At 39.2% G+C, this 20,034-nt stretch overlaps 1 protein-coding gene across 14 annotated transcripts in view; it reads left to right on the forward strand.

Moving 5' to 3' along the window:
- The window catches only part of LMNTD1 (lamin tail domain containing 1), a 496,795-nt gene that overhangs the window by 274,787 nt on the left and 201,974 nt on the right, over positions 1 to 20,034 (forward strand). For 9 of the 14 annotated variants that reach the window (XM_027592020.2, XM_027592017.2, XM_027592019.2 and 6 more), the window contains one exon: positions 15,892 to 15,990. The exons of 1 other annotated variant lie outside the window; for it this stretch is intronic. In XM_027592020.2, the coding sequence (XP_027447821.1) occupies positions 15,892 to 15,990 (99 nt within the window). Of the gene's footprint in view, positions 1 to 15,886; positions 15,991 to 20,034 lie in introns of those variants that run through there. 4 more of the 14 variants (XM_027592026.2, XM_027592032.2, XM_027592029.2 and 1 more) reach the window with 2 other exon arrangements.

Raw genomic sequence — 20,034 nt, forward strand, 5'->3', positions numbered from 1 at the left:
TATAGCCATCAAAAAACCAGAAAGCTTGCCATTTGCAATGACGTGGATGGAACTAGAGGGTATTATGCTAAGCGAAATAAGTCAATCAGAGAAAGACAAGTATCATATGATCTCACTGATATGAGGAATCTGAGAAACAAGACCGAGGATCATAGGGGAAGGGAGGGAAAAATGAAACAAGGTGAAACCAGAGAGGGAGACAAACCATAAGAGACTCTTAATCTTAGGAAAAAACTGAGGGTTGCTGGAGTGGAGGGGGGTGGGAGGGATGGGGTGGCTGCGTGGTGGACACTGGGGAGAGTATGTGCTATGGTGAGCGCTGTGAATTGTGTAAGACTGATGAATCACAGACCTGTACCCCTGAAACAAATAATATATTATATATTAATTTAAAAAATAAAAATAAATTAAAAAAATGAAACCGGAAAAAAAATAAATGGTAAGTAAGAACACATACAGAAAACAGAAAAACAAACAAAAACCCTCTGCAGCAATGCAAATCTTTAAGTACAAAGTGACAGATGAAGGATATGAAGAATAAACATCAAAAAGCAGATGCGTATGGATACTGTTCTATCAACCAGATATTTTAACAAAGAGATTGACCAAATGGGTATTAGAGAATTGACAAGGGAAAAGGGAGCCCAGAGGTAACTACAGGAAACAGCTCCCACTCCTACCTTGTGGAAACAAAACAAGAGGTTGGAGGTATCAGAACTTAAAAGCTCATAGGAGGGATCCTGCCCAGTTGAGCCAGACTTCTGAAGAGGGAGCACTTACTGGCTGGTAATTCTGAAAGGGGTTGTTAAAGCTGATCCTGGGAAGGTGGGGGAAAACAAATCTTTGAAAACTACAATCAGTTGCCCCTGGAATACCTGCTGCAGATGAAAAACAAAAACAAAAGCAGAACAACAACAACAACACCAAAAACAGTGCTGGGGAGACACCCAAAGGAATAGGAAGCAGCCAAGATGTCTGGAAGAAGCAGTCAGAGCAAGTACTCCTGTCTTCCTTCAGCCTTCCTGTCAGCCCCTTACTCTGTCATTGGCAGAGCCTGGCATGGACCCAGCCAGCAAAGGAAAAATGTTTGCTCCTGAAACCCTCATTGCTTCTGACTAAGCTCACCCAAGGGCGGGGGGAGGGTGCGGCATAGACCACATGATGGCTCACCTGTGCATTGACTAGTTCATGAAATTGAGGAGAGGCCCCATGTATGCACAGTTTAGTTTCATTTATACCCTCCACTCCATTTGGTGTAACTCATGCTCTTGGCTCTTTTCATTCTCCTGGATTAAAGAAGGTAATATTTGCCAGGTTGTCCACCGGGCAAGTGGGCATTTTTAAGGTTTTCCACCACAACTCAGTGACTGGTACATGAGTCTACTGACTTAACTCCTTTTAATTCTGCTCATTGCTCCTGACAAATTGCCCCCTCTAATAGCACAGATTTTATTACCACTTAATATGTCTTTCTGATTTTCTTCTCTTGTTACTAGTGGAAGCCTGCCTCTGTTTATATTTTCTTTTTCTACATTATTATCTTCTGATCAGAACTGGTTATCATTTTTATCCCGAGTTGTAGATGAAATTCCTGGGATCTGGAGTTTCAGAGGAAAGGATAGTTAGAGCAAAAAGAATCCTCAAGTAAAATAAATCATTGGTTCTCTAGACTTCAGACCAGTGCTAGTTTATGATGAAGTTTTCTTTAGTGGAAAATAAAAACAGTATCAAGAACTAAGGTAACAAAGCATGATGGTTATGGGTGAGGGCTGTGGAGCCACTTGAGCTGGTTTGAATTCTGGTTTTGTAATCTTTGGGAAGTTGCTTAACCTTTCTGTATCTCAGTTTTCTCATCTATGTAATGGTTGTAATAAAAGTAGCTATCCAATGGGGAATTATGAGGATTCACTTAGTTATTACATATAAGCACATAAAACAGTAGGCACTCAATAAATGCTAATAATATTATTTTTAGACAGCTTAACTATACTAATGGTTCTTTCTTGGGCAGAACTGCCTAATATAAAGAGATGACATTATTCCTACTTTTTTTGATCTGAAAATGCTCTTTCTTACATTAAATAGAGTTAACAGTAGATGCAATAAAATCTAAAAGTCCTAGAACACTGTTATAAAACACTCCTAAGATATATAAAGAACTGAACAAAAATCAAACAAGAATTTGTTCAGGGATTTTGAGTTTATAAAGTATTAATTTACCCTTTTAATATGGATACACTGGCCACCACCCATAGACCAAACCCTGAGACCATCCTAGAAATACCATGATGAGCAAGATAAACATAGTTCCTATCCTCAGAGTAGTAGCAGTTTAATAGAGTTTTTCCACTTACTTATTTAATTAGCTGGGGAAGGACATCATCATCATCATCAGCATCATCCCTATTTTCAAGAATAAACTGAAGCCTCCTAAGGGGAAGAGCTCCTGTTCTTTGTGTTGCCTAGCAGACAACATTTGGGGTCCTTTCCACTGTAACGTAATGATAGGCTCTGTGTAGGCTTACTCCTTCCCTCCCAGGAGACCTATGTCTGTTCTCATAATAAGCTTGAATGGTCAGCTTTTCTGGAACACATCTGGTCTGTGAAATAAGACTGAGTATAGATTTGAAAGTTTTTCCTGAAAAAGAGCAGTTGGCTCGGGAATTCAACAACTGGGGCTCTAACCCTCTCACCCCTTATTTGTTGAGTATGTAGGATCTGAACTGTATCTTTAATGCCTCTGGCCTCTTCCTTCCAACTTCCTTATGACCTTTTGCCCCACTGTCACCCAAAAGGAGACTTTACTATGCTGATATGCCTTGTGGGTCTCAAAGAAGAACAAAGCATACATTGGTTCTCTTCTCTCTCTACCCATTTACTTTTTCTCAATGTCATTATCTTTTGAACAGTGTCTGCTAAGGGGTCATTTGATAACAATTTAACATGATAAAAATGTTAAGTCTCAAAGGAAAGGAATTCTGAAATGATAGACAATGATGTTGTACATGCACTTTTTGCTGAAATCATAGCACATTGGCTTTCTGCTCTTAGTTCTAGTTTTGATTCATTAATCTCTCATGAAGCTATAGTCATTGGAATGAGATATTCATTCACACCCACACAAGCTTTTAAGGTAGAATGGTAGGTGCATTTCATACGTAAGCTTATAAATTCTTACAACAGTCCCACCAGGTAGATACCTGGTGTACAAAAGAGGAAACAAAAATTGCTTTTAAAACTCCCTCCTTTCTTACATGCTTTCCTTTTTATTTTAAATAACAACATGGAAGTGTAATTAAATAAAAGATTTACAGATAAGTTAAGTAAATAAGTCACCCAACTAAAAAACATTGGAGCTAAGATTTGAACCCAGAGCTCTCTGGCACCAAAGTCTGTGCTTTTCCTCTTATTCTAGCACTTCCCAAACTGTATACAGCCAGACATGATGTCCACAAAGTATTAATAATGTTACTCCTCTGAAGATATCCATTATCAAGTATGTTTGGGAAACTGAACACCCTTGATTCCTTTGGAGATTGACAATGTTAGTATGTAGCAAATTAAGACTTTGAGAAGTCCTGCAGAATAGAAAAAAAAAACTTTATTTGGCTTACACTAGCATTTGAGTTTCTGCTCCTTTCCTGGTTTAAACACTTAAAACATATGCTATAGGATAGAGAAAATGGGACTCTGCAATGCATCAGTCAAAACAATGGGAAAATAGGGACAACTGCTAGACTTGGATAAAAGATTTCCCATAGATCCAGGGTCACTGTCTGGTTCAAGATGATCTGCTGAAATCTAGATGGCAGTGTTAATGATGATCTTTGGAACAAAATGTGTCACGTAGGAAATGGAAAAGGTCCCTTAGAAGAAAGAGTGTTCTAAGTGGAAAGGACCTATTTAGCTGGAAGTACTGTGTAGTTATAGTATGTTGAATGGGCATGAAGAGGCTGCAATTAAAAAGAGAATCATCACATTATAATTTTATATATAGTTATTGTTGGGTCCTTTCTCAATTTACAGATCAAAGCCAACAAGAGAGATTGATTAATTTTCCTAGGGTGAACAAACATCTCAGTTTGTAGGATTTTCAGTCTAAAATTGGGAGAGTCATGGATAAACCTGACTAGTGGGCCACCCTACATTTACTAAAAATTATTATTTGCAAAGGTTGTTACTAATACTCAGGCACCACGTCCATGTGATCTGAACACATTTTAAAAATTTATTCACTTTATCAAGGGAGTTCATTACACAGATAATTAATGACATAGTTTTGATGTAGATTGAAGCCTTCTTGTGTATTAGATGCTAATGGTATAATTTGGGATCTGTCAGGGATACATCAAGTTTTTATTCTTAGCAAATCAGAGCAGAGGGCAGTGTAATTAATCTGATATTGGCCCCCTTAGTAATGTAGGCCTGCCCCAAGGAGACCTGTGCCAATTCCAGGACTGACAGGATGGATCCACCTGGGAGGCAGAAAACACCAAGTTTTAGAGTTATAACAGACTCTAGTAAGTGGTCAGCCATAGAAGTCCATGATGTGAGTTCATAGAGATTGACAGGCTACATCCAGTTGGCTTGTATAAGAATAGCAGGGATTTGGCCTCTGAATTAGAATCAGGGCAAAGCTTTAAGTAGTAGAACCAGCAAGAACAAAGGAGGGCCAGTTCTCAAAGGCAAGGCAAGTACAGAGGCCCATTGGGAACCTCACAGAGAAGTGAGAGGCAAAATGTGGACCAGTACGCAGGGCTTCACACCCTAATGTATGGCAGGCAGTAAGGTGTTTACTAGCATAGTACAAGCCAATGAACTCCCTCTAGGACATTTCATATTAAATTTTTCCTGACTGTGAAGAGATCAAGGGTCCCAGGCTTGTAAATACTTCCTGTCCAAGATGGGCAAGACTGAACATGTAGATGGGAAGATCATCAGAACCAGCCAGGGAAAGACAAAGAGGAAATGGGGCCTACTAATTGCTAGTTTCAGCAACTGTTCATTCAGTTCCTGAGGGCTTGGGAGTTCTGGGAATTGATACATAGAGAAACCAACTTTGAAGTCACAGTCACCTTTTACCCACTCAGTATCGTGAGAATTCAGAATACAGGGAAGACCCATCAACACTGTGTTTGCACGCCTCATCCTCTTTAGCACCCCACCTGAGTTCTTCTGGAGAACAGATGCTTGCTTGCTGTGGGTGGGACTCCTCATGGGACAGGACATGGAGGATGTGGGACTGGGGCATAGAGCTCCACGTCATCTTATGTAAGGGCAAATATTAAGTGGTTGGTTTATTCCTTTTTTTTTAAAGATTTTATTTATTTATTTGAGAGAGAGAGAATGAGAGATAGCACGAGAGGGAAGAGGTCAGAGGGAGAAGCAGACTCCCTGCCGAGCAGGGAGCCCGATGCAGGACTCGATCCCGGGACTCCGGGATCATGACCTGAGCCGAAAGCAGTCGCTTAACCAACTGAGCCAGCCAGGCTCCCTCAGTGGTTGGTTTATTCCTAAAGGAGGAGGAAATCGAGGGACTTGGCAAAGTTGTCATCCTCACTTTTTATCATGTGGGGCCTCTTTTGCAAAGAAGATAGCAATCTGTTTATTCTCCAGTTAAAAAATGAAGGAGTTGCCTTGTGAAATTTCAGTGTTAGAATTCACGTCCTGCATATCTTCTGAACCTACATAAAAATGTCTGATTTAAAGTTAGCTGTTGTTGAATTATAATGCCAAAAATTGTGCCACCACACTCTAAAAACTTTGAAAATGAAAGCCCTTGTAAAGTTCCTTTTAAAATACTTTTTTTACAAGGACATCTTATAGAATGTTTCAAATGACTGGAGGGGAAACAAAGAGATTAATCACTTTATAAGCACCAATTAATGTGACTCTTTATGCTATTAGTGTCTTACTGGACAATCAATTTTTAAAAAGAAATAAAAGTTTCTAGGATTTACATTGCCATGTTTCAGCTAATGACTGTTTATTATTCCCTGGCTTAACTACTTGCTGATTTATGTCCTTAAAAAAAGTCCTTACAATTATTTCCTTTATTTGAAAATCCAGTTTCAGATTTAATACTCTGCAGTTAGTTCCTCTGAAAGGGAAGATCTGGAAACAAAAAAGTAATATAATTTTCTGAAAACAACTCTGTAGATTAAGTTCTAAGTGTAATTTCTTTGGGTAGCAGCTTCCTCCAAATCTCCTTGCAGATTTGGAGGAAGCCCTAAGCTTACCTTGTTATTCAAGCATTTCCCAGTAAGGTCACTTTTTGCTACTCCTTTCAATATGGAAAGTACGCAGGGCTTCACACCCTGTGGGTTTGCAGTCTTTTTTGCCTCTTCACATACTTTCTCTGGACCTTCTCCTCCTAACTTCAACTGACATCTCTAAACTTATGACCCTAAATTTATAGCTCTATCCCCAAACACTCTCTAAAGCTCTCAATTGCCTTATTGACACCTTTCCTGGGACATTTCATAAACATCTCAAGCTCAACATGTCTAAAACTGATCCGCTCATCATGTTTCTCTTTTATTCTCTATTTCAGGAAATGCCATTACCACTATCAGTTGGCCAAGCCTGAAATTTGTGAATTGTCTTAGACTTTACTCTCCCTAGAAAGTGACCCTCCCCAGCAAGTATTGCTCACAGTCCACAGCAAAGGTCCTGACAAATCCCCTCCTGCCAATGTGGCTCCTGATCCTCCATCTCCCACTGGGTGATGGCATTAAAGTTTTCTTGTAGCACTAAAGCTGAATGGGGGTCTGGAATTTGGTGAGACCTGAACCCTCTGGGTCGTGCTTAGGAGCCAAAGCAAGCCCCCAACTCTCTCTCTCTTTCATGCAGTTGTGATTCATGAGGCTGAGTAGAAGACCACTCCCAAATTGCGCTCAGAATTATTTCGTCTTCTAACTGCAAGTGTGTTTCTTGATCAAGATTGTTAAGTTCTCCAAAAGATGCTTCAAGATATCACTTTGTACACATCCAGAATGTCTTAACCCGGTTTAGGCTCAGGTTGGGATATTAATCATCTATGTAGACAAATGACATATGAAGCTTGAGGCTCTAAGCAATTCTTTGTTTACCACTTTCGGGGCTAAAATTTGAGAAGCTAGTTGAAAACCACAGTTCACTTGTCAAATAACAGCAGTTCAAGTGCATGCTCTCATAACATTTTGAAAAGTGCTTTGGTATTTACATAAAGAGGTTGAAAGAGGTTCCCTTCCCATGATCCCTGGAAATAAGGCTCTTTGCTAAATAAATATGCTGTTTGAGATATGGTTCTTTTGTGCCCTCTACCCACTAGAAAAGAGGACTATGATCACCTAATTTTGTGTAATGTGGTTTTGAGGCCACAAGCAATAACTTGTGCCTCATGGCCCTGCTGAACAAGGGCTGAGTCACCTGCCAAGTCAGGAAATGAGAGAACATCAATTGTACATATTATCCGGTGATCTCACTTGGAGTCATTGCTGAGTTTCAACCAATTTCCAAGGGATTTTTTTTTTTCAATGACCATCCTAAGTGTTATCTTACTATCATGAAACAAAAAGTCTGAACATTTTTGTGAAATTTTTATATGGAAGTTAATTTAAGCTTCACAGAAATTTGTGCCTCACTTAAGAAAGAGGGTCTGCCCTTTTGTGCTAACATGTATTGTCTTCAATGCCCAACCATTTCACAGCTATATAGAGAAATATTTGACTTATCATATTTTCTAATCCAAGTATTGAAAAACAGGATGCAACTGACTGAAATTTGGCCTTCCTCTGATAATTCTACTCTTGAATCATAATCTTTCAAACAGAGGTCATCCTTTTTTTTCCTCCCTGCGCCTTGTATCAAGTTTAGTAAACAATCTCAGCATTTTATCCTACATTCCACCACTTCCTTTTTTTTTTTTTTCCTTTTCAACCTGAGAGTAATGTGATGGTGTTGATGATTTAGAAAGATCAGCTCGTATCTGAGCCGAGGGTGGATGGGAGAGAGACTGGATAAGGGAACTAGACTGGGGACAGAATAAGCTGGGGGCCTGGCCAAGAAGGCCTTTGGTGCCATGTCAGTAGGAACAGGTGTGAGAGGAGCCAGGACAACTTGGCTCTGGCACAGGTGTGGCTTACAGAGATGGATGGGAGTAGAGAGGGAGAAGGGAGCTGCTGAGGGTGAGATGCTATGGGGCATCCAGGGAAGGTACCCAGAGACCATTGTCCTAGAGGATCTGGTGCTCTGTGAAGGGTCTGAGTTTTTATTCCCTTAAATAGATATGAACTTCCTCACAAGCTTCTAAGCACTGGGAAAGCTAAACAAGATGTAAATGTCACCTTTTTTCTTTCTGGTTTAAATTATTCAACCCCTTTGGGTCAATGCTCCGTCTATTTTATATTTTATTATTTTGCTTTTCTCTGATTATATAACACCCTCCATCTCTGCCTCTGTTGGTCACTTTTCATCTCCATGTTTTTGAGGAGCAGAGAGAAGGCCCTATATGGCCAGGAAATGGAGAAGAAGGGTAAGGACTATGCCAGGTGAGTCTGGAGATGTCACAGGGGCTGGATCATAAGGACCTGGTAGGCTGTGTTGAGAATTTTGGTCCTTATCCTAAAAACAGTCAGAAGCCTTTTTAAGGGTCTTAAAAGAGTGAAGCAACACTTGATGTGTTTTTGTGGGGGTTTTTTGTTTGTTTGTTTTGTTTTGTTTTAATAAAAGACAAAGTGCAAAGAATGGAATTGAGTGAAGCAGGAACAGATATGGGGGAGCAGTTAAGAGGCCAAGACAATAGTCAGGGCCATATAGTGGTCTGGGCAAGCATGGTAACAGTAAAGGTAGGAGAAGGGTTAGGAGAAGAAGTGGCAGAACTTGGGGATTGTTTAGATAGGGTTCATGAAAGAGAAAGAGGGATCTAGGATGATTCCAAGGTTCCTACAATTAGCAACAGAAGTCCTGGTGACATCATTGCCTGAGACAGAGAACACAAGAAAACAGGTTTCATGAGGGTGGGAGTGAGGGCTAACATAGATTTCCTCACCCACTGACTCTCTGACACCTGCCTGGGGAATTCTAACTGCTGTGACTATACAGACAAGTAACTGTTGACATAGGAGATAACTCAGTAACTAGCTACACTACACATACATATTATCCAGCTTCAGCTGGGTCTCTAGGCTCTTTGCAACTATTTTTACCAATTTCAAAGTAAATCCTTTTCTATTCCTCATATTGACTTTTAAAAACATTTTCACTCTTTCCATATTTGTAGTCCTATCTTTCCTCCTCGGTTTCAGCAAACTACCTTGCCTCTTAATTTACTTTAAAAATATAGAGGTCAAGGGCACCTGGGTGACTCAGTCAGTTAAACGTCTGCCTTTGGCTCAGGTCGTGATCCTGAGGTCCTGGGATTGAGGCCCACGTCTGGCTCTCTGCTCAGCCAGGAGTCTCTTTCTCCCTCTCCCTCTGCTCCTCCCCCTGTTCATGCTCTCTCTCTCTGTCTCTGTCTCAAATAAATAAATAAAATCTTTTTTAAAAATTTAAAAAAATATAGAGAGAGGCCAAATGATGTGATTTTCCTCAAATTCTCCCACCTCCACTTCAAAATGTCTCTGAATCTTAAGTCATTCTCTTTTCTTCTCTCAATGGGAGAAGCGTCCCTATGCCCTTTCCAAATTCTTTTTCTCACCTGCATTCCTGATACCACCCCATTCTACTTTTTCTTTAAAAAACATTGTTTTTTAAAGATTTTGTTTATTTATTTGAGAGACAGAGAAGGAGGAGGGGAAGGGGCAGAGGGAGAAGCCGACTCTCACCATTGAGCAGGAAGTCTGATGCAGGGCTCTATCCAAGGACCCTGTGATCATGACCTGAGCTGAAGGCAGATACTTAATTGACTGGGCCATCCAGGCGCCCCAGAACATTGTTTCCTAGACTATCCCCAATTTCATGTTAAAGAAAATAATTTTTTTCCAAGTCTATTATTTATATTCTCAATGCAGACAATTTGGGAGATACAGAAAGGAACTAAGATGACTATAAAAATCACCTACAATCTCATATTATAGAGTGAGCCATTTTTTATTTCTAATTTTTTTTTAATTTCTCCTTTTTTATGGTAGAATTTTATGGCTGGTTTCTTTATTTTATTTTTTTATTATTATGTTAATCACCATACATTACATCATTAGTTTTTGATGTAGTGTTCCATGATTCATTGTTTGTGCATAATAGCCAGTGCTCCACGCAGAACATGCCCTCTTTAATACCCATTACCAGGCTAACCCATCCCCCCACCCTCTTCCCCTCTAGAACCCTCAGTTTGTTTCTCAGAGTCCATCGTCTCGCATGGTTCGTCTCCCCCTCCGATTTCCTCCCCTTCATTCTTCCCCTCTTCTACTAGTTCCCTTCCTTTAACCTGGAAACATGCTCAAGTCTTCTCTTGAACCCTAACTCTAACTATTAAAAAAAAAATCCTCTCAGTCTTGCTTCCCTTTCAAAAACTACTCTGAAATCTCTTTCATAGCCACCTACTCTTCAGTGCTATTGGCAGAGCTTTACCATGCCTCTGGAGTGAAAAAGTTGCCTCAGACTAGGGAGGCTGAGCCAAGACAATGTGCAAGACATACATGGAAGTCATCTAATTATCTAAACCTATCTCCTGGACATGCCACTATGGCCTCACTACCCCAGCTGGTTCCTCTTGTATCTTGGATTTTGCCTCAAGTCTGGTTGTGTATTTCCCCAACCAACCTGCTATGTCCTCATTCCTTTTGTATCCAAACCTACCCATTTCATGGCTTCATTTATCATTCTATATGGATGACGTTGAGCTGATATCACTAACCAAGACCTCTCACTGAAAGTCAGAATAACATTTCCAACTGCTTTCTAGTCACCTCAATATGAATATCACACCAGGAAACTCTATACATCCAAAATTATATTATCTACGAAACCTATTTCTCCTCTTGTGTTTCTTATTTTAGTTAGTGGTATTATTATCTTTTATTCAGCCTAGTTAGACAATAAGGAGTCATCTATGACTCTTTACTTTCTTGAATTCAACATCAAATTCTATTGATTTAGTATCATATTAATTTACTTTTGTCAGGCACATTGCTAAGTACATTAGGTGAATTTTCCCAATCTTTCACCATATTCTGCATCATTCTTCTTTTACACATAAGAAAACAGAAACTTGGATGTTTAGAGCTCAGTGATAAAGTCAGTATTTGAACTCAAGCCTCTTTATTTCCAAAGGTAGTGAGCATCTTGATGACTTTTCAATACATTCTCCTCTCTTTTTCCACTGCTGTAGCCCTAACTCAGATCATCACAGTAGAAGCTCTGCTAGCCAATCCCCAGTTAGTCAAATCATGTCATTAATAACACTCTTCAATCCTCTTACACACTCATCACTGGAAACTAGTAGGAGATTGCCTGGAACGTTGAATGTTCCTAGTCCCATCAGTTTAGTTGCATGTTTACCAAGAAAGAGTTGTATTTTGTTCTCAAGCCAGGCAATGCAGTTGTACTTTTTATTACGTTACAATATTTAATTAAATACAATGTAAACTAATGAGATATGAGTATGAAAGAGAGCTCTCCCTATGAAAACTGAGTTGAATGCTTTGGAAAGACAGGATGAGAGTAAGTCGCTGAAAATATTATTATCGACTTAAGTATGGAGAAGGTGAACCAAAAATGATTGGTTTTTACTCTTGTAAAAATTTCTTTAAGATTCTGCACTCCAATTGCCTTTTGCTGCAATTTAAAGAAACATAAACAGAAATATGGGTGTGGTTCATGCAAGAAAAATAATACAAAACTCCAATTAGCAGACCTGTACTCAAAGAAGGCGCCTTAGCGCACTCTATTATATAATTGCTGGTTAAGTGTATTCATATGCATCTTAAGTTAAAATATAATATCCAAGGTAAATATCTTTTTTTTGTTGTTCTCTGATTTGATAAGTTTTGCAAATGACTGACCAAATTGAGTCCCTGATTTGTCCCTGATTTCCCTGAATGAGAGACCTTCCACATTATCTCCCATCGTCTTCCAAACAGTAATAGTACTTTTCCTCTGACCCCCAGTCTTCAGTCTGATTTCTCCATTCAGTCAACAAATATGTTTTAAGAGCCTACTAATTACCAGAATTCCCTTCTTAAAACTCAGATCTAAGCCTCTCTCCTCTGCCCACAATCACTCAGTGATTTTCCCTTGCCTGCAGAATGAAACTAAAAGTATTTAGCAGAATATTGAAGACCTGCCATGATCTGACTTCCACCACCTTTTTAGTTTCCCCTTCCTAACAGAGCACTCCGTATTCTCTATCAGTCACCCACTTTCTGGCCATTGCTCAAACACATGACACCATTTAGCATTCATTCAGAGAGAGCCTGAACTCTATATTTGTATCTCTCATAATTTTACTCATTATTGAAAATAATAGTTTCTGTTGGGAAACATATTGTTCATAGAAATTATGTAATACAGAAAATGCTAAAGGTATCTGAATAAATTTTACTGAATGAATTTTAAGTTGTAAAGTCAAGAGTATTGTGCTAATACATAGCCTGTGGATGGAGGCATTAACTTGTCTTTAATAATCAAAAGTTTAAATGTGTCTCTACTTGATAATTTAGTAAAAGTTTAAAAGTCTGCATAAAAGTGATAACTTGACTGTCCTTATCCAGTTGTCCAATCAGGGAGAGTACCTAGTTCCTAGATGACAAATATCAGTGGATTATTATGTCATTATTATCCTTAGTTTTTTCTTTCTCTCACTCTCATTTTTTCCCCTGGAAGTCTTATACCTGTGGACTGTCTTAGCTGCTACTACTGCATTGAACTCCTAAAATGTTCATCTCAGCCAGAGCACCTCAGTCAATTCCACTCCTCTTTCTAATTGCTTTTGTGTGTTTTCACTCAGCAAAACACCATCCATCATATCAGAGTTTAAAATGGAATTTTCCCAGCAAACTCACTTTCCCCTGCCTTCTGAGACCACTACCTCCAAGGTTTTGGAGTTATCCACAGCTCTTGAGGGTCTGTTTTGTTCTGTGATCTTCCTTAGGCCACAACTAGTTGCCAATTATTTCTTCCCATAAAGACTGGATTTTTAAGGGTTTGAAAACTATAGGAGTACTTGCCCCTTTACAGTCAAACTTCTAGAAATACTTGTCCATACTGACTGTATTCACACTGTTATCTCCTGTTCCCTTTTCAACCCAGTGTAATATGGCTTCTGTCCCCAAACTTTTACTGAAGCTATTATCAGAGTAACAAATTACTGCCTTGGTGCTAAATTTAATTGACATTGTCTCAGTTGTCAACCTAACTTCTTATAGACTTTGATATTTAGACCACTCTTTCTACCTGAAATGAATTTTCCCCTCTGCTTCTGTGACACCTATCTTTCAGACTGCTTTGTTGTACTATTCTTTTTAGGCTTCTTTCTTCTGCCCTTTAAAAAAAAAAAGGGCCCATTCTTCAGAGTCCCGAATCTTCTTTTCTCCTCCCTCTACACACTCCTCTAAGCAATCTCATCAGTTTCCCTGGCTTTAATTACCACCTGTGCCCATGATCACTAGTTCTGTGTATCCAGCTCTGTTATTTACCTGAGCTCTCAAGATGTGCATATTTAACTATGTCCAGATGTGACCTCTTCAATATTGCATAGGCACGTTGACTTTAACCTGCCCAAAGCTGATTTTACAAAAAGGCAAAAATAATCCTCTTATTTGCTTATCTTAGTGAATGGTACCATTTAGTATCTATTTGGTCAAACCATCAATCTTAAAATATAGCTATCAATCTTAACTTCTTTTTTATTCCTTATTCTCCAATCAATATCAAAACTCTGTCAACTCTACTTTTGAAATATTTCATATATCCATCCACTTTCTCTATCCCTTCTGCACTACATGGTTCAACTCATGATGATATCTGTCATAGATATCTGCAACTGTCTTCTAAATGAGCTCCCTTCCTCCATGCTGGCCCCTCTCCAATCAGTTTTCTAGACTGCAGCAAGCTTCCTCTTTCTAAACATACACATTTAATCACATCACTTCCCAACTTTCCTGTCAATGTCCCCATGCTACCCTCAGCATTAATTCTAATCTCTTTCACATGGCTTGAGGGCTCTTTGTGATCAACCCATTTTCCCCTCAAGCCCCATCTTTGCCACTCTTTCACACTCTGTGGTGCTTCTTTAAATTCCCAAACTGTATCAATTCTTTACCTGTGGACCGTGGCCATCCCATGAATCTGCTCCTCTCTTATCAGGCTATTCTCTCTGCTTATGACTTCTGCACCCTCCCTCTGCAATTTATTCATTCAACATATTTTTGAACACTCACCGTGCACCAGGCATTGCTCTCGGTTCTAAGACCACAGCAGGGAGCAAAGTGGGTATGTTGTACTGAACTCATGAGGCTCAGAGTCTACTGGATAGACAGACAAGGAAATTTAGGCCATTGTAGGCCTTTGTGATGAGGGGTGGACATTGGGAGTCCAAGGACCCAGATGAAGACATCTCACTCAGCCTGGAAAGAAAAGACTTCCTAGGGACGGTGTTATTTGGAGGGTTAGACCTGAGACAGAGAAGTAGAAAGGAAAGAAGCCAGGAAGTTTAAGAAAGACCTCAAAATGTAAAGTTTTATCTTTTCTGCTTTTTCTTTTTCCTTCTCACTCTTCTTAACTCTTGTCTTCCACATCCAACTACCTCTGTTCTTTAAAAACCCTTTGGTTGGTTCTTATGGTACTCCTGGAAGTTAACTATTATTTTCCATCACTGATGGCATCCATTTTCACAGATGCACTTCCATACCTTTAACAAACCCACCAGCTTCCTTTCTTTAAGTCTCTCCTCATGGTGAAAGTGAAGACACCTCATTCCATATAGCAGCCACGTCATACATCTCTTTGACAAAGCTATCAGTTAAGTTGTAGCTAACTAGTGTCAGGCCCAGATATTTCTCTTTTTATCCTTCTGCTGTAATCCTTCCAATTGTCCATTTTTCTGTTCAAATTTTCTAATAGTCCACAGTGTCAAATTGTCTATAAGAAATAGACAACCCATGATCTTCCCTCATTTTCTAAAATAATACAACACAAGTTTAAGAAGCCTTTCCTCGGGCGCCTGGGTGGCTCAGTTGGTTAAGCGACTGCCTTCGGCTCAGGTCATGATCCTGGAGTCCCGGGATCGAGTCCCACGTCGGGCTCCCTGCTCAGCAGGGAGTCTGCTTCTCCCTCTGACCCTCTTCCCTCTCGTGCTCTCTATCTCTCATTCTCTCTCTCTCAAATAAATAAATAAATAAAATCTTTAAAAAAAAAAAAAAAAAAAAAGAAGAAGACTTTCCTCATAGCTTTGAGATTCCTGTCAGACCTTAGGCTCACCAGAAGAGGGTGGTGGTAAGTTTTCTCTTGAGCTTTATTCTAAGCCATGGCAAGACCTTTCACATAGGAAAAGTAAACAATCAGCTAACACCACCCCATAGATCTCTCAGCTTCTTGAAGGGGCATATCATCCTAAAAACCTTTAGTTCCCCTAGAGCTTGTTATGTTACATAGTCCTCCCATTCAGGCAGTGGTCCCCATTTTAAAAGGTTTTAATAAGATGAGAAATATCCTAGGATAAATTTGCAGGCACCTCCACCTCCCATCTTCCCCTGGGGTAAAGAGGAGGGTGGCTTTACCCATGATTGGTCAGTGACTGCAGGGGACTCTGCCTTGCATCAGTAATGTCATCATTTCTTCACTCACTACAGTCTAAAGATTTGGCAACAGTGCTGGTGCTCATATATAGAAGGAAGCTAATTACTTCATTTCATTCTTTTGTTGGAACATTTTCCTACCCACTTGCAAATAATCTTCCCTTTCCTTTAACAGCTCCTCTCTGAAGAGACCAACAATAGCACATTCATCAGAAGCCAAGTTGGAGCCCAGGAGGAGACAACGGAAGCCTGGGCTCAGGGGCCCAGGTTAGAGGTCAGTGTCCACCAGCTCCTAGGTAATTGGCCTTGCAGTGTCTCTAAAGGGAGTTCTTAACAGAGGCAGATGGAAACTTCTGCTGAATTCCTTATATGTTTGAAATAGATAGGTAGATGATAGATAGGTGATAGATAGATAGATAGATAGATAGATAGATAGATAGATAGATGATAGATAAATAGATAGATATGTGATTTTTTTTTCTCCCATAAAGGCAGGAATATTTCTATAACAATGGCTTCATTCAGGGCTTTCCAGAATCACTGTTGGCCATTCTTTTGGGGACTCTATGAGCAATCATTTTCTTGGTCTGAAGCAAAAAAAGACTCAGAACACAAGGTTGCCTTTTTCAATTTTTGTTGTGGGGAAAAAAAAAAAAGACAGCACCTGAGTGCCTTAATCAGGGGGCACCTTTGTGACACACTGGAGACAGGGCACTGTGTGCATCTATGTACTGTAAAGTCTATAGCACTTTAATCAATTTTGATTTCACAGAGAAATTAACCAGTCAATAAAGACAAATCATGGAAAGGGCAGTTTATAAACTAAAACACAGATACTTTTACATACCATCTGGCAACTCTTGATAATACAAAATGGGTGGAGACTTCAACAAAGGCTCATCCATTCTGACAGAGATTCTATGCTTATTGTTCTTTAACATTTCCAGTATATATTTGGATATTTGAGCTACCAAATATGGGATCTGATCAAAGGGGTAAGTCAGGGTGAATGGGGCCAAAATCCAGCAGGCGCTTTAGTCAGGAAGCCCTATACCCTGGCTTCCTCTAGTTCATATGTATGGGCTAGCAGAAGCTCTGTTTATGAGGCTGGATAATAGAAAATTGACAAGTAACCTAAATATCCAATAATAAGGTACTTATGAAAAATATACATAGAATTATTAAATGAAACCATTAAAACAGTGGCATATATGTATATAACTACATGAAAAAGCAGGTTATAAAATAGAATGTGTCACCCCATTTTTGTGAAAGAGATGTGAATATACAGAAATGCAGACACATGCTATCTATCTATGTAACTAACTATTCAGGGAAAAAATTGGAAGAATACACTCCACAATGTTGACTACGGTTATCTTCAGCTCATAAATTGTTTTGTTTTGTTTTGTTTTGTTTTGTTTTGTTTGGAGTGACTTGGCTTTTGCCTGATTCTGATGAAAGTGTACTGACTTCACTGTGTGTGTGTGAAGGGGGGGAGAGAGAGAAAGATGGTTATTTTTTGTGTAATAAGAACAAAATTAAAACCCTAAATAGTAGATTGAGGCTTAAACAATAACAACTAATAATAGCTTTAAAAGTGACAAATATTTGCGAACTGGAAACATGAAATAGTGTTTAAAACCATCAGGGCAGTCAAAAAGGAAGTCCAAACAGTCTGAGGACAAAGTATTATTCACTGTTTGATTTGGCCAATTTTTCAGCTGCAATAACTATGGCTTTATGACAACGTTTTCACAAACCAGAAATAGATGTTAAAGTGAATCATCAATTTAGAAATGTAATTATAGAATAATCCCACCTCTGATATTGATTGTATTTAACAATCCCATTAAGAAGACTAATATTATATCCCCTTTACTGTCAGTGATTTATTACTACAATGTTCAAAGAGATATAGTATATGAAGGAATTATGCAATTGGGACTCTACATTAGTTTTATTAGGAAAATGAAGAAGGGGAAGTATGTTTAGACATGGCTTTCATTCCCTGACTTTTCCCTTTGGGAGAATTACATTCTGTTAATCCTTGAGACAAGAGGCTGAAGCTAATATTTATCAACATATATTAGAATATCTATCAGGCATTATACTGGTACATTTACACCAATTCTCTAGGGCATGTATTTGCCATTTAAGAGACTAAGGCTCAGAGAAATTTCCTAATTTCTCTGTGGTCACATAGCCAGTAAGGTGGTTGTACCAAAATTCATACTCAGGTTTTTCTGACCCCAAAGACTTTGCTTTTTCCTGTTAGACCAGAGTTACAACGTTCCATGGTGGTGGATTATATTATATTATTTTTTGAAATTACTCAATCTCCCGTTTTCTATAAGATTATACATCCTGCTCCATTGCCTTTGGGCAAGGTTGTGTGACCTGGTTTGGCCACTGAAGTATGAACAGATGTGATAAACACTACATCCTTTAAGAGCCATCATGGTATTTTGTCAGTTCACTTGCTTTTTTCCCCTCTGTCATGTGAATGTCCCAAATAGGGAAGCTCCTTCAATATGGGTCCCAGAATGTGAAGACATGTGGAGCAAAGCTGAGCAGAATCTCAGCAGCTGCCAACACAAAGCTGCCAAAATGTGAACAAGTGTGCATTCATTCATTTTTCTAATGCTGCATTATAAATTACCACAAACTTGGCAGCTTAAAATTACAAATTTATTTATCTCACAGTTTCTGTAGGTCAGATATGTGGGCGTGACCCTATTGGATAGCCTGCTCAGGGTCTCACTGGGCTGATATCAGAGTGTTAGCTGCTGTTCTCATTTGAGATTTGGAGTTCTCTTCTGAGCTCACTGGTCATTGGTAGAATTTCTTTTCTTGTGGTTGTAGGACTAAAGACTCATTTTCTTGTTGGCTGTTGGCTAGGGGTTGCTCTCAGTTCTTAGTGGCTTTTCTTGGATCTTTTTACTGTGGCTCTTCCATATTCAAGCCAGCGTTGGCACATTGACTCTCCTTCCTGGCAAATCTCTGACCAGCAGCTGGAGATAACTGTCTGTTTTTAAAGGGTGCATGTGATCGGGTTAGGTTCACCCAGATAATCTCCTTATCTTAAAGTCAACTGATTAATAAACATAATTACATTGGCAAAATCCCTTTGCCATGTAATATAACATAATCACACGAGTAACACCAAAGGATAGACACCATCCAGGCCTTCTTAGAATTCTGCAGACTACAAAGAGATAATTGTATTGTAAGCCACAGAGATTTGGGGAGATTGATTTTTTACTACAGGAAACTGACTAATGCAACTAGTTACCTGAACTTGTGTGTCTGTGCATATAAAAGGGCATAAATCATAGAGGGCAGGCATCACATTGTCACAAAATGAACACACCTGTATAACCACCACCCAGCTTAAACAAACAAAAATACACAAAAATCAGAAAATTATTAACAACACAGAAACCCCTTTCCAGTCATTTCCCAGACCCTAAATAACCACTATCCCATCCTCTCACCCTGCAGTTTATTTCACCTGCTTTTGAAATCTTATGAATGGAATCTGGCTCCTTCTTCTTAATACTAGATCTAAGAGTTTCATTCCTTCTGTTGTTTGCAGTTTTAGTTCTCTTCCTGGATAATATTCCATTACATGGATATTCCACAATTTGTTTTTCCATTCTGCTGTTGTTGATAGACATTTGGTTAGTCTCCAGTTTTTAGCTATTACAAATAATGCTCCTCAGACTGTTTTGTTTTTTTTTTTACAAAGCTTCTACCCTTACCTCTCCCTTTCTCTGTTCCTCTCCCCTCTCTCTCCTTTCCTCTCTCTCCTCCCTCCTTCCCTCCCTCCCTTCCTTCTCTCTCTCTCTGAATTTCTTTCAGATGCCTTCATATTTTAGATACAACCTTCCCTCTCCCTAAAAAGGAGGGAATCCAGTTTGGTTATTGTCAACTATCAAAATTATTCTTTGAGAAACTGTCTCTGAAAGATAATTGGAAAACCACAATGAATGGATTTAGACCAAGTGAGTAGGGAGCTGAAGGAGGGGCAAAAAAACAAGATATAATTCCCTACCCTTGGTTTATCTCTGGGCAGCAGTTGCTTAGGTAAGACCAAGATAATTTCAGCCATCACTCTGAGCAGAGCTACACAGTGTAGTGGGAAACAGCATAGCCTGAGGCACCATTTAAAGATCTGAATCTGGTTCCTTTTTCTAGCTGGAAAACTTGGCAATTCACTACCTCTCTGAGTTTCATTTCCTTCACCTATCATGGGGGCAATGAGACTTTTCCCTTGGGATGTTACAGTTTCTTCCCATTCTTCTACCACTTGTGC

This window comes from Zalophus californianus, chromosome 9, assembly GCF_009762305.2.
Source record: "Zalophus californianus isolate mZalCal1 chromosome 9, mZalCal1.pri.v2, whole genome shotgun sequence".
In the NCBI taxonomy this organism is placed as follows: domain Eukaryota; kingdom Metazoa; phylum Chordata; class Mammalia; order Carnivora; family Otariidae; genus Zalophus; species Zalophus californianus.